Here is a 12,505-nt window from a genome sequence, read left to right on the forward strand (position 1 = left end):
GAAACTAAGCCATCTGTGAAATGCTTTGTAGGATTTTCCTGTTGAACATGAATCTATATACAGAGGTGCCAAAAAAAAAAAATGTATACACCTTTAAAGAAAGGAAAACTATTAAAATGGTAATACTCAATATATACCAATAACAAAAGATGAATACAAGTCACGATTGACTTCTGCAATTACAAGAGGGGCTCTAAGTGGTTACCATCAGCATCCAGACATTTCTGATCACGGTGAACTACTGCTTGAGCAACGTTGACCAAAGTGTCCACTGGTATACATTTTTTTTTGGCATACCCAGTATGTACCTTAAAATTAATAAGATACTGAAAGGGTAGCATAACCTCATCATTCAGCCAAGTCAATTTAGGGAAGTATGCCCATTTTTTATTTGGGGAGGATGCAGGGGAAATTTACTAGATTTTGTTAAGTATTTAATATGCTAATATTAAGTTATACTTGCAAAATAAACATTACCTCTATAAAAGCACATCTTAAAATAGTTCGGTTGCTAAATGGTTGGAGTTTATGAACACATCTCTATATCTTTCACTTTTTAAAAATCTATTTAAAAATTATAAGTTCTTGCTTGTTGTAACAAGACACATTATGCAGAACGAAGTGTGTTCCCCAAAAAAGAGAGAGAATCTTTTGTTCTTTCTCTTTTTCCTGTATCACTTTTTTGAAATAACCAGTTTTAACAGGTTGGTGTGTATCCTTTGATACCTTTCTCTGATCTCATTTGTTTGAGTGTATGCTTTTTTCTCTTTTATAAACTATAAAATGTTATTCCATAGTGTATACTTTCCAGCTGAATACTTCTAATCAATCTCATTCTGATTAAATTATGGTTTTTTATTAATTAAAAGTATTGGGGTAACATTAGTTAGTAAAAATTATATAGGTTTCAAGTGTCCATTTGTATAAAACATCATCTACGTATTGCACTGTGTGTTTACCACCTAGAGTCAATTCTCCTTCCATCAACATTTATTTGATCCCCATGGTAGAAGAGGTAAATGATGTGTTTTTAAGTGAAATTTGGTGGAACTTAATGTATGCTGATGAAATACCAAACTTTGTTGTTTTATTAGCTTAGAGTTTGTGTTAGGTTTCCAGCTCTGCTAAGAACTGGAACCTACATTTCACAAATATTTTTAACTGTATTTTTTAGCATGCTTAAAATATGGTGATGTAATGCTACTGTCTTATGCTTGAGCATTTTTTTTTTTTAGTAGATGCCTAAGAAATAGTACTACTACAGGGCTACTACAAATGTCACTTTCTTCTATGTTCCACCTTCACGTGTGATTGCTTTTGTATTGGTAACCTAAATTACAACTTACTTTTATATATATACTTCTCAACTGATTGTTGGAGAAGTGCCATAAATTATCCATAGGCATGCCATTTGACAAATTACTTTTACGGGATTTTATATACATATATATGTGTGTGTGTGTGTATATATACATATATATATACTTCACTTATAAATGCACAGACAGGCCCACTTGGAAATTAGCTGAAATTCTGTGTCCAAAAGCAAAAAGGAAGGGAAGGGAGAAGGAAAAAATCAGTTTTATCAAAAAGCTTAAAATAAGTTAACGCTGCACATTAATCGAAGCACCTTATTCCTAAAACTGACTTATATTTGTTTAAAATGTTTAAGTTCAGTTTTCCTTTGGCCTGTGGAGATTGCAGGGTGCCAAGTTACAAATGGGACTGGTGTGAATAGGCCAAAGTACACAGTTTCTCCTTTTTCTTGTCTGGCGAGGAAATGGTAGATAGGAAGAAGTGGGTTTGCTTTTCTCTCTATTCTTTATTTCCTGGATCTCGTCCTAGGTCTTTTCCTTCATTCCTAGCTACTTCATTGCTGTCAAATCTTTTTCTATTAATTTGAGATGATAAAACTGAAAAAGTCCATTTGTTAGTGAAAACTACTTATATCAGATAGGCTGGGAGCTACTCAAGTGTGTTCGTTTGTTTTGGTCTTGCTTAAGCACTCACCTAAGGCTCGTCCTGTTGTGTGCCAAGCACTTGCAGGACGGACAGTGGTAAGTGGCGTCGGGACAGTCCTGCTGGCCCTGGGAGCCCTCAGTCAGTATGTAGGTGAACTAAAGGTTGGTTGGTTGGTTGGTTGACTTTGCAGCTTGGACGTGAAGGGTAAAAAGAGTAGCAAGGGGGGTTGCCTCAATAATTTTGGGCATAGATGGAGGAAAGGAGGAGAAATACCTGATTCCCGTTCTGTAGTGATTTGGAGAAGAGCCACCTGGGGTGCTTAGCTAATGTTAAGTTGTCAATAAGTGCTAGCTGTTACTACTAACAGAGCAACAGTCTCAAAACTATATTCAAAAGGAATCATTTTTTATTGAAACCGTTGTAGATATATGTCAATACTTTGAAATTAGTGTGATAAAAGATTTCATTTTGAGTACTCTGTCAAGCGCTATACAGAACACTTTACACATATTATTAGCTCATTTAATCCTTCAACACCCCATGATACAGGTTGTGTTTTATGAATTCCATTTTACAGCATAAGAAAATCGAGGCACAGAGAGGTGAAGTGACTTGGCCTGGAGTCAGTCTGCTGACTGGCATTGCCTGGTCGTTTATATCCAAGGATTATTATCCACTAAAGTAATTTTAATGGAATGGCTTATTTTGGTAAATAATTAGGTGGAAGTCCATAAAAAACTAAAATAGGATAAGGGGAGGGACCAGAGTTCATAAATCACATTTAAAATAGTTTTTATAGTGAGTGTATATAGACAGATAAACATAACCACCCTACCGTATCACAATTTATTAATACATAGCACGGTCCTTTTCCTTTCTTTCAGACTTACTTGCAGAATACAAATGCTAAAATAAAAATTAAATTTCTTCTATACTAGTAATAAACCTGATGCTTCTGAGCAGCTACTAAAAGGAGAATGGGCGTGCTTGTATCTCTCAGACTTTTAATCCCAGTGCTGGTACCCTGAGGAGCCTACCACTTCTTAGGGAGTGTGTTCAGAATCCTAATTTCACCCACCTTGGTCTGTCTTTGCTTTGCTTCCAGGAGGTGTCAGATGAAAGAAACTGTAGGAAGTGGCAGTTGATACATCACAAAGGAATTTTGAAGATACAATTGGATAGAATCATGGCTGTGCATTTGACAGTATCAATATTACTGAATCTGTTAATGTATAATGTCTTGCTTTCCCTACCCCAGAAACATTTGTCCTGATAACACACACTGTGTTATATCTTTATAGATTCTATTTCTGTCTGCTTGGCAATAGTGTTTTTATATTTAGTGATTGTAAAACTTTTTAGAATGTAAGATAATTAGATGACTAAGAGGAAATAAATTTAGAATTTGTCAGTTTACAAATACTTTGGGTAGGGGATCTTTAATTCTCCTTGAGAGTTCCAAGAAGTTGTTGAGTGAGTTATCCCCTCTCACCTCAAAAAATATATAAAAATTTTGGAGTGGTTTAAATAGCACATAGGAGAAATATCTATATTTATTTTTAGTATATGAATTTAAAAAATCCATATTTCTAGAAAGATTTCTTTGTGTTCCAGCTTTGTATATCTAAATATCTACTAAATATCTCCACTGTGATGTCTCCAAGCACTTAACATTTAAGTGGAATGCTCTTCTCTCTGAAACCTGGTTCTCAGAAAATGGAACCAGTTACCATTTGGTTGCACAAGTCAGAAATCTAGGATGTGTCCCAATACTGTTTTTTGTATCTTACCTTCCTCCCTCTAATACTTACTCCATTTCTCAAGGGTCCTCTCCTCAGGAAAACCTCTTAACTTGCCGGTCGGTGTAAGTCAGGTTTCCTGTTACAGGTGCTCAAAGTACTGAATTCCTTTAGATTTTATAATTATGCATTTATTAGTGTAGTCTTTGGTTAGTCTTTCTTCCCCACACTGTAGGAAGCACCAGGAGAGCCTGGGTAATCAGTGGCTGGCACAAACCAGGCGCTCAAAGATTTAAAGATTTGTTGAATGGAGAAGGACTGTTCATTTCTTTTCCCCTTAAGGAATACGGAGCAAGTCTCTTCCTCATTCAGCAACCTAATTACTTGACATTTATGTGCTGATTTCGTTTTCACTGTCATCTCCAGTTATAGTCCATGCCATTCAAATTATATTTTCCATGCTGTGACTCCAAACTGTTTTGTTTAGTTACTTTATGTGTTTTGATGAATTCATTTTTTTGGATTCTGTCTTGACCTTTTTATTTTGTAACATACTTAATACACTGAGGCCTGTTTTTGGTGTCTCTTGTTTAGTTTGGATCATTCTATAGTTTATCCTAACATCCACTTATTGAGCAGTATGTTGAACAAAGGTAGACTTTTTGGTAAGATGCACGGATAGCACTTACGTGCAGTGTTGTTACAGTCGCATCTGTATCTCTGAGAGCACCTGTGTGCAAACAAACCTGAGAGATGCCTAAGCCTTGGGAAGCTGTAGTCTAGTTAGTTATTCACGTGGCACGTATTTCTTTTAAGGGATGAATTTTACTGTGGAGTACTGATCAGATGTTTTGATAGTAGGATTAGCTAAGCCTTTTAGATGAATTATAAATAATCCTGAATCATTTTCATTGGGGAAAAAAATAAAGAAGGAAGAAAAACTAGTTAAGCAACTGGTACAGATAAATGGGTTGTCAAATCTTTTTTGTCAGTGCTATTGTTCTCGGTAGAAATATCGGAAACGGGGGAATATAATCAATGATTGGAAGGATCAGAGCCTTCTTTTACACTGGTGACAGTATTTCTCTTCATTTTAAATTTGGCCCTTACTTATTTTAGGATGACTGGGGAAAATGAAAATCTTGTTCTTTATGAACGTCTGTCCTCAGGCTGAAAAGATGTATGGATACGTGTTCCCCGGGCCAGCACTGTTTCACTTCTTCACTCTTGATGTGTCTAGGGAAGATTAGCAATAGGCCTGGTCTATTACTTTTCTACTTTGAATTCTGATTTTCTCATTCTTGTCTTTTTTTTTTTAAACCCTAATTGTGTCATTGCCCTAGTGTATGGGCATAATGTGTACTGTCGCCCACACTCACACAGGCACCAGAAACATGTTTTCTGTCTCACTATTATGAGTCTGCTGTATTCCATGAAAGGGGAAGGAAGCCGTTCAGGAAGTGTAGGCGATTGTAGGGAGTCTGGAGACAGCTGTCAGAGATGTGGTCTCACTCGAGCCACACATATAATAAATTTCATTACTGCTCCTACAGTTTTTGTTAAGGGCAATACTGCCCTCTGGTGTCCAGAAGCCAAGTCCAATGCATAGCTTCTCCAATTACTTGTTTTACTCTTATAGTTTAGAACTTCTTAGAAAACTAAGTAACAGTTATTTAAGACTTGTTTAGTTTATTTGCTAGCTTGAAGTCCATTGGACCAGGTAACTCGGGGTCATGCTAGAGTCATCTTTATAATACCCCTTATCTGATAAGTAATGTCCAAGTTTTCTTTCATATGTATACATACATATTTATTACTTTCCTTCATTTATAAGGAAAGTGTTCCCAATCCTCATTTTAGAAATATGATACATTGGATCATTGCCAACCTTTAAAAAGCTGAATCATTATTCTCCTTCCTTCACTTTTGTAACTGATGTGTCATTTTTCATTTCATTCTGGATATAAATCGTAATTTCTTTTGCCTGTGTTTTTTCTTCACAAGCACGCCTTTCATATAATGATAGAGGTAAGATGCATTGATGTTTGTTTTATGGTTGTGGAACTTTCTGTGGATGCATACTAAACATTTTGTTCTTAGATTTTTTTGTTGTTGTTGCTTTATTGTGCATCCTTTATAGTTTATACATTTGTTATGAAGTTTTCTTTTTCTACTTTTAGTATTGAAAACATGATTTATTTGCCATAGTAATAGTTTTTGGTTTTAAAGGATTGTTAACAGTATTTATACTTTTCTGCGATGGAATGTAGAAACAACTGTTTTAGTTGATTAGACATTAACACCTAATGGCTAGATTTTTAGCCTTAAAAACCTTGTATTGTTTAATATTTACATTATATCATTAGCTTAAAAGTCAGCATGTTCTCATTTTTGACAGGGGCTGACTTTCTGGTTGAACCCATTATCTTTTAATGTGAAATCTGTATTTTCGGATAGTTTCTTTCATCTTTGACATCTTTAAGAAATGGACAACCTAGAGAAGTCTAACCTGATCTTTTGCTGTGTGGAGGCGTAAGGCTTTCTTTAGGTTAGAGTTCTCCCTTCACATGGGAAATGCAATAAGTAAGATGATCACCGACTGCTTCACAGCTCTTCACATCTAATAATTTATTCCAGTATTGGTTATAGTAATGATATTGGGTATTGGTATGGGAGCGGGGGGCACTCTTTCCAGCTGTTGTCATTTGTTCTTTCACAATATGATGTCTTTTGATGCCATAATTTTCACACACAAATGGGTAAAGAAGCGGTGTAATCAGAACCATGCTGTAATGCATATCTTTTTAACTGTGCAAAAAATAGCATGGATGCTGCAAGAGAACTGGAGACTTAGGGACCATTTTAAGGAACTCTGCAGTCTTTATCGTTGCCCCCCCCCCCCCCCCCCCCCGCCCAAAGAGGATTTTCTGTGTAGCACAGCAAAGCCATGTTTTATGGATAACATCAGACTGGTGCTGTCATTATGAAGTGTAAGTCTGAAATTGTCTTCCCAGGTGTTCATATATTTTAAAGGTATAAATACTTATTTTCAGAATCAAGTATTGAGTTTTTGTGGGTAAATTAGTATAACAATGTTAATAAATGGAAAATAATTTCTAATCTTAAATTACAGAATAAGTAAAAGATATCAGAGATGCAGTTCAAGATTGCTATAAATTTAATGAAGAGCCAAAAAGTATGAAATAAAAGAATATTCTAGTAATTTTTTTCATTGAAATGCCAAAAATGTTTGTTGATTGGTGTTATAGATTTTATTTAGTTATAATCTGTTGCAGTCACTCATTTTTGAACACAGCTTTTTAAGTATTATAGAATATTATTTAAAAACACACATACAATTTCTAATAGTTTTGACATTCCATAGGGATATGGCTTTGTAGACCTTTTTCTCACCCTTTGAAAATTGGCCAGTGTCCACCTTCATTTAAGCTCTTTATGTATAAGCGATTTTGACAACAGTGTGTTTTCAGGCTGTTAGGATACAATTGTAATAGCACTGGAGAGCAATCTAAGATTTCTCATTGAAGTCATGGCAGCTTAGAGACTTGGTGAACAAAGCTTGGAAACGGGAACTTTGAAGTTTATCTCCACATTGGGAAAACATTCAATGATTTTTTTTTTTCTAAGCACGGACACTGAAAGTTATTGTATGTTTCCTAAAATTAAGGCTAATATCGTATTAAATCATATTTTGAACTACTGACATTCTTAATTTGGCATGTACATTAAGTGTACATTCAGAATTCTGTTTTATAGACTGAATCAGATCCAGGTGGTTGGCACTCTTTAGAACACAGAATGGGCAGTGTGTATGTTATCTAGAGAGACATTATCAGTCAATTCATATCAAAGTTATTAAAACTCTTAGTGTTGAAATTTAGAGCCGTATTACCCTTTACCTGGTTATTTTTCCTCTTCAGCTGTCAGCCCTTATCTGTATATTTTTTGGCATCCCTGCTTTGAAAAATTGATTTTTTTTTAACTTATCTCTAAAGGAGTGGAATGATTGACTTTAACTTTATAGTTTCAAATTGAACTTTTTCAGTTAGCATAATTATTCTTTTATGCAGTTATCCAATAATTCTTGGACTTTGAACCCTCAGTGGTTTCCTTTGCCTCTAGAAATGTAGTTTTCAACCTTTTGTCCTCCTGTCTCCACATTCACATGAGTATAATCTCCTATTACACGTGTAATGACCAGTCAAGGACTGAGGTAGGGAGGATTTAGTTTTCATAAAACCTTTTCCATGTTTCTTGGGTCTCCTCCCACTCAGGATCATTACTTAGGATCCGTACTTCTATACGATTTATGTCTGACTTCCTTGACTCGTCACTCTGTTAAACGAAAACACTCTTTCGCCCTACTAACCTTTCATGTTTGGATGTGTGAAGGAGAAGACAACTTTTGTAGACATTTTAAAAGTAAATATCTGAGATTGAAGTGAGTCACAGGAAGTGCTGTAGTTTAGTTTATCTTAACTTTTTTAAAATAGGAATTCTGAAACCATTTTATAAAGATTGTCTACTGTAGTTCAGAAGAAGAAATGCCATGTTTTTCTTCCTTAATATCTTGCAGTCTTTCTGTTGTTGAGAGTGCTTCTAATGTAGAGGTCAACTTTATAAAACCTTGAGTGGCACCAGTGGGCTGAGCAATGCCTAACGGGAGCAGCAACAGTCTTGAAGCTTAGAAGAGTTTGTTTGTTTTTGTTTTTAAAGGGAGGAGAGGAAAGGCAGAGAGATGCATTGATATGGGGGTGACGTACTATTTCCAAGTGTCTTAGGTGCCACCCAGAATCATAATATCTGTTGCTGTAGCCACAGAAATTTTAGTAGCTCCCTACAATATTCATTATGCAGCCCTTCAAACATTTTTATTTTCTCCAAAGCTTTCCAAAAGGCTTTCTGCATCTTTTTTCTTGCAGATATTGAACTGGTAACAATACTTTCAGTGAAGGGTTGCCACGCTATGGTATAGGGGGATTCCCTTGCCTTTATAAATGCTGTACTCCTGTTTATATGCTATTAGTGCTCCATTTAAACAAAATTAACTATTGCAGTATGCTTCTGTTTCATGTACCAGACCCTATCATCTGCTATGATGACTGCTCTCTTTCTGAATGTTACCTGTATTTTCTTTGCCAGTCAGACCCAGAACACTAGTTATTGTTATCTCGGGTCAATTTTGGGAAATGATTATAAGCAAAGGGATGAATTGTTAATAGGTTGAAAAATTAGAATGAACGGAATAGTTTGGCTATAGCAGTGTTAACCTACATTATTTCTTTTATGTACTTTGTATTGAATATAACTATCTGCATTGTGTTTGAGACTGTGGGTATTTCTGAGATTAATGAAGAAAGGATTTAAAATTAAACAGTCATTGGGGAAACTTGTGGATTTGGAGGAGAGGTTTTCTTTGAGACACAGCCATAGTTTGCTCTTTCTGGCACTTTTCGAATCCTCATCCTGTAAGGAAGTATCAATTGGAGGAAACCATTGAAGTGTACTGTTAGTAGTATCCTAGCAGTCACAGAAAATCTTAGTGGGGAAAACTAGTGAGACTAGATCAACAGGATTTTAGGTCTTTTCTCCTGCTCTGCATATATAGCAGTAGCGCTGAATGTTACTAAGAAAACTCTTCATTCGAGTTGCTTGCCTTGTGATCACTACAGATAATTAGTAATGCTTGAGAACACATTTTTGGGAAGATTGAAGTTATTGTCATTTGTATGTGTTTACTGTTTCTGTCAGTTGATTCCTCAGTATACTCACTTTTCTCCTCATATTTAGAATGACATGTATCAAGTGCTGCTTTTTAATAATATTATTATTGTTTATCTGTAGGATCCAGGACCACCCCCACCTTCTCCATTACTAGGTTTGAAGCCACTGCAGTTATTAGAAGTGAAAGCAAGGGGAAGATTTGGTTGTGTCTGGAAAGCCCAGTTGCTCAATGAATATGTGGCTGTGAAAATATTTCCAATACAGGTATTTTGTTACAGTTTTCTTATCTGCATATATGTTTTAAAAGATGCAACTGGCTAGGTTGTAACTCAGTCTGGAAACATACGCCACGTGTTTCAAGGTGATTCTTGTAATACTAGGGAAAGTGGTCAGCCCTGTTATGTGTGCCTTTGCATCTGAGAGATGGAATTAATAGTACAAGTCATATTTGCTTGGAGTGGTGGAATTACAAAAAATGAACATACAGGAGATCTTATGCCAGTAAAAATTCTAAAGAAATGCAAAGTGAAGGTGAGGATTCTAATAAAAAATATGGTCCATTGTCTGAGTGGTTAACTTTTAATATCTCATTGACATTATCAGAAAAAGCAAACAAAAGAGTGAAAGAGTAGTGTGCTTTGTTTTAGAATTGCCGTTTGGAGGTACATTATCAAACGGATTCATTTTTGCTCTACTTTTGAGAGTTTATGTAATCATTTCAGTTTTTGTTTGGTGAATTTTCAGAGGTAGTGAATCAAGACTAAATAATTGGTTTACTATTGAATAATTTATTTTATCTTTAAAATTTTATTTATTTATTTATTTTATTTTTTTTTTTAAAGGGGCTGACCTCATAAAACTCTGGTCTAATACACCTCTGAGCTGACTTATGTTCTGTTTTGTCCTGTTGGTAGTATAGACCTGTGGTGATTCCTCCCCCGTCTCTTGCTCACACACAGCCCTGCGGCGAAAGCCACGCATGGCGTTGTGGTCCTGGCACCCACACAGTGGGTCTTCCTTATTCCAAACTTATTATATAATCAAACTACTTTGTCTTACTATACCTAGATTTTAGCTTTCTTGCCTTTTTCTTAGAGTCTGTGAGGAAGTTTATTCCTTTTTTTTTTTTTTTTTTTGGTGGAAGTATAGAAACTGCATAGTTTAGTTCTCAGAGGAAGAGTCTATTCTTTTGTGGCAAGATTCACAAATATTTGGATGATATTAACACAAGAGGAATAACAATAACAGTAGCTAACATTTTATTGAGTGCTTCTATTGTGTCAGGTAGAGGTGCTTTCCGTATATGGGTGCTCACTAATATGTCCATATATTACCCATGTACATAATACAACACACCATATACATGTAATACAGCGACCCCATGAGGCGGACGTTACAGTCCCGTTTTGCTAATAAGGGAACTGAATGATTATGGAACTTGCCAACGGTTCTTAGATATTTTGGATCCGGAGGGTTACTAACCATTATTCAATCATGCCTTCAACTTTCATTATCCTTTCACTGTGAAAAGAAATTAAATCCTTTATAAATCGATATGTAGTAGGCATGGATCAGTTAGAGGCACAAACGCATCTGTGGTATTTTAAATTACTGTATTGCGTATTTATACTCCATTGTTCTCTGTTGACTTTGCAGGGTATTGTTAACATTTTGTTAAGAATGTGTGGTACAATGTTAATCTGAACAGAAATTTCTAATTAGATGAAGTCATTCTACCTGAATTTCCTCTCTCAGGGAGATTATTGTGAATAGTAACACAAGTAACTTCAGACCACGATGAAATTTCACTGGAGTGCTGATTTGTAAGCAGAATGTGCTACCATTGTTAGCTACAGATGTGCAGCATTTCTGATCAACTCCTGTGTTTATAAACTAGAAACACAGAAGAGTATGTTTTGAGGGAATGGGGCAGAGCAGACATTTGGTATAGAATTGTTACCTATCGTTAAGAGTTTTCTTTTATTAAAAGACAAAACTAAAGAATCTTTTAATACTTAGCTTGATTTTTTTTTTTTTTTTTTTTGCCTTAGAACTTATTTGAGTTATTGCTTAGACAGGGTTTATTTATGGCCTGTATTCTTTGCTTTCTTAGTATTCTTTCTTTTTGACTTTAGGACAAACAGTCGTGGCAAAATGAATATGAAGTCTACAGTTTGCCTGGAATGAAGCATGAGAACATACTACAGTTCATTGGTGCTGAAAAACGAGGCACCAGCGTCGATGTGGACCTTTGGCTAATCACAGCCTTTCATGAAAAGGTGAAATGACTTTCCATTTTAACTCAATAAAGTTGGGGTTGGTTTGCTTACCTAATGTTGGTTACAAATCCTTTAGACTTACTCTTTCTGGGAATAGTAATAGTATGTTATTCTAGTTGGTTAACATTTATAAATAAAAATCTATTTAAAAGAATAGTTTATTTTGATAAAAGAGCAAAGATGGCAACTTTTTCACCTAACCCTCTACATATGTAATACCAGTCTTTTATCCCTGATTTCTTGTGCTGCATTTACCTCTCTTACAAATAATTATTTTAGTATAACCAATGCTTAGTAATTTTCATTTACCATTTACCATCCATTTTGATTACATGAACTCCTGTTTCAGCTTGAATTTTGTTTCTTAAAACTCTGTAATCAAGGTAGCTTAGTGACAAAACTAGAGTCAGGAAATTTATCTGATCTTTGATCTGTCACTCATTTGTAGAGTAATCATTACCAAAACACAGTTACGATTTTTCCTCAATTTTTCTCCTTTCAAAGTTCGTATGAAAGTACACATTAATGAAGTAGGAAATCGTGTTCTTCTTGGCAGTCAGGTTCATCATTGTCAGATATAAGTGGCTCTTTTACTTCTTTTAATTCTCTAGAGGAAGATTCTTTATGTTAGTTATAGTTCACATGTCTTAATTTTGTGCTTTCCTAGTCCTACGCTGTAACATCTCTATATCAGTATATTTTAACTTTTTAAATATTTTCTGAAAGTTTAGATTTTCAACTAGTCTTTTTTTTTTCTTTTTCTCTTTTTTAACTTGCCTT

At 35.1% G+C, this 12,505-nt stretch overlaps 1 protein-coding gene across 3 annotated transcripts in view; it reads left to right on the forward strand.

Annotated features, from left to right (window-relative positions):
* The window catches only part of ACVR2A (activin A receptor type 2A), an 80,642-nt gene that overhangs the window by 55,793 nt on the left and 12,344 nt on the right, over positions 1-12,505 (forward strand). For 2 of the 3 annotated variants that reach the window (XR_002137829.2, XM_074335994.1), the window contains exons 5-7: positions 5,706-5,729; positions 9,567-9,710; positions 11,582-11,725. Coding sequence is in view for 2 of the 3 variants with exons in the window: in XM_074335994.1 (XP_074192095.1) it covers positions 5,706-5,729; positions 9,567-9,710; positions 11,582-11,725 (312 nt within the window). In the remaining variant the exon portion in view is untranslated. The remainder of the gene's footprint in view (positions 1-5,705; positions 5,730-9,566; positions 9,711-11,581; positions 11,726-12,505) is intronic. The other variant, XM_019737423.2, reaches the window with a different exon arrangement.

Source organism: Rhinolophus sinicus, linkage group LG01 (assembly GCF_036562045.2).
Source record: "Rhinolophus sinicus isolate RSC01 linkage group LG01, ASM3656204v1, whole genome shotgun sequence".
In the NCBI taxonomy this organism is placed as follows: Eukaryota; Metazoa; Chordata; class Mammalia; order Chiroptera; family Rhinolophidae; genus Rhinolophus; species Rhinolophus sinicus.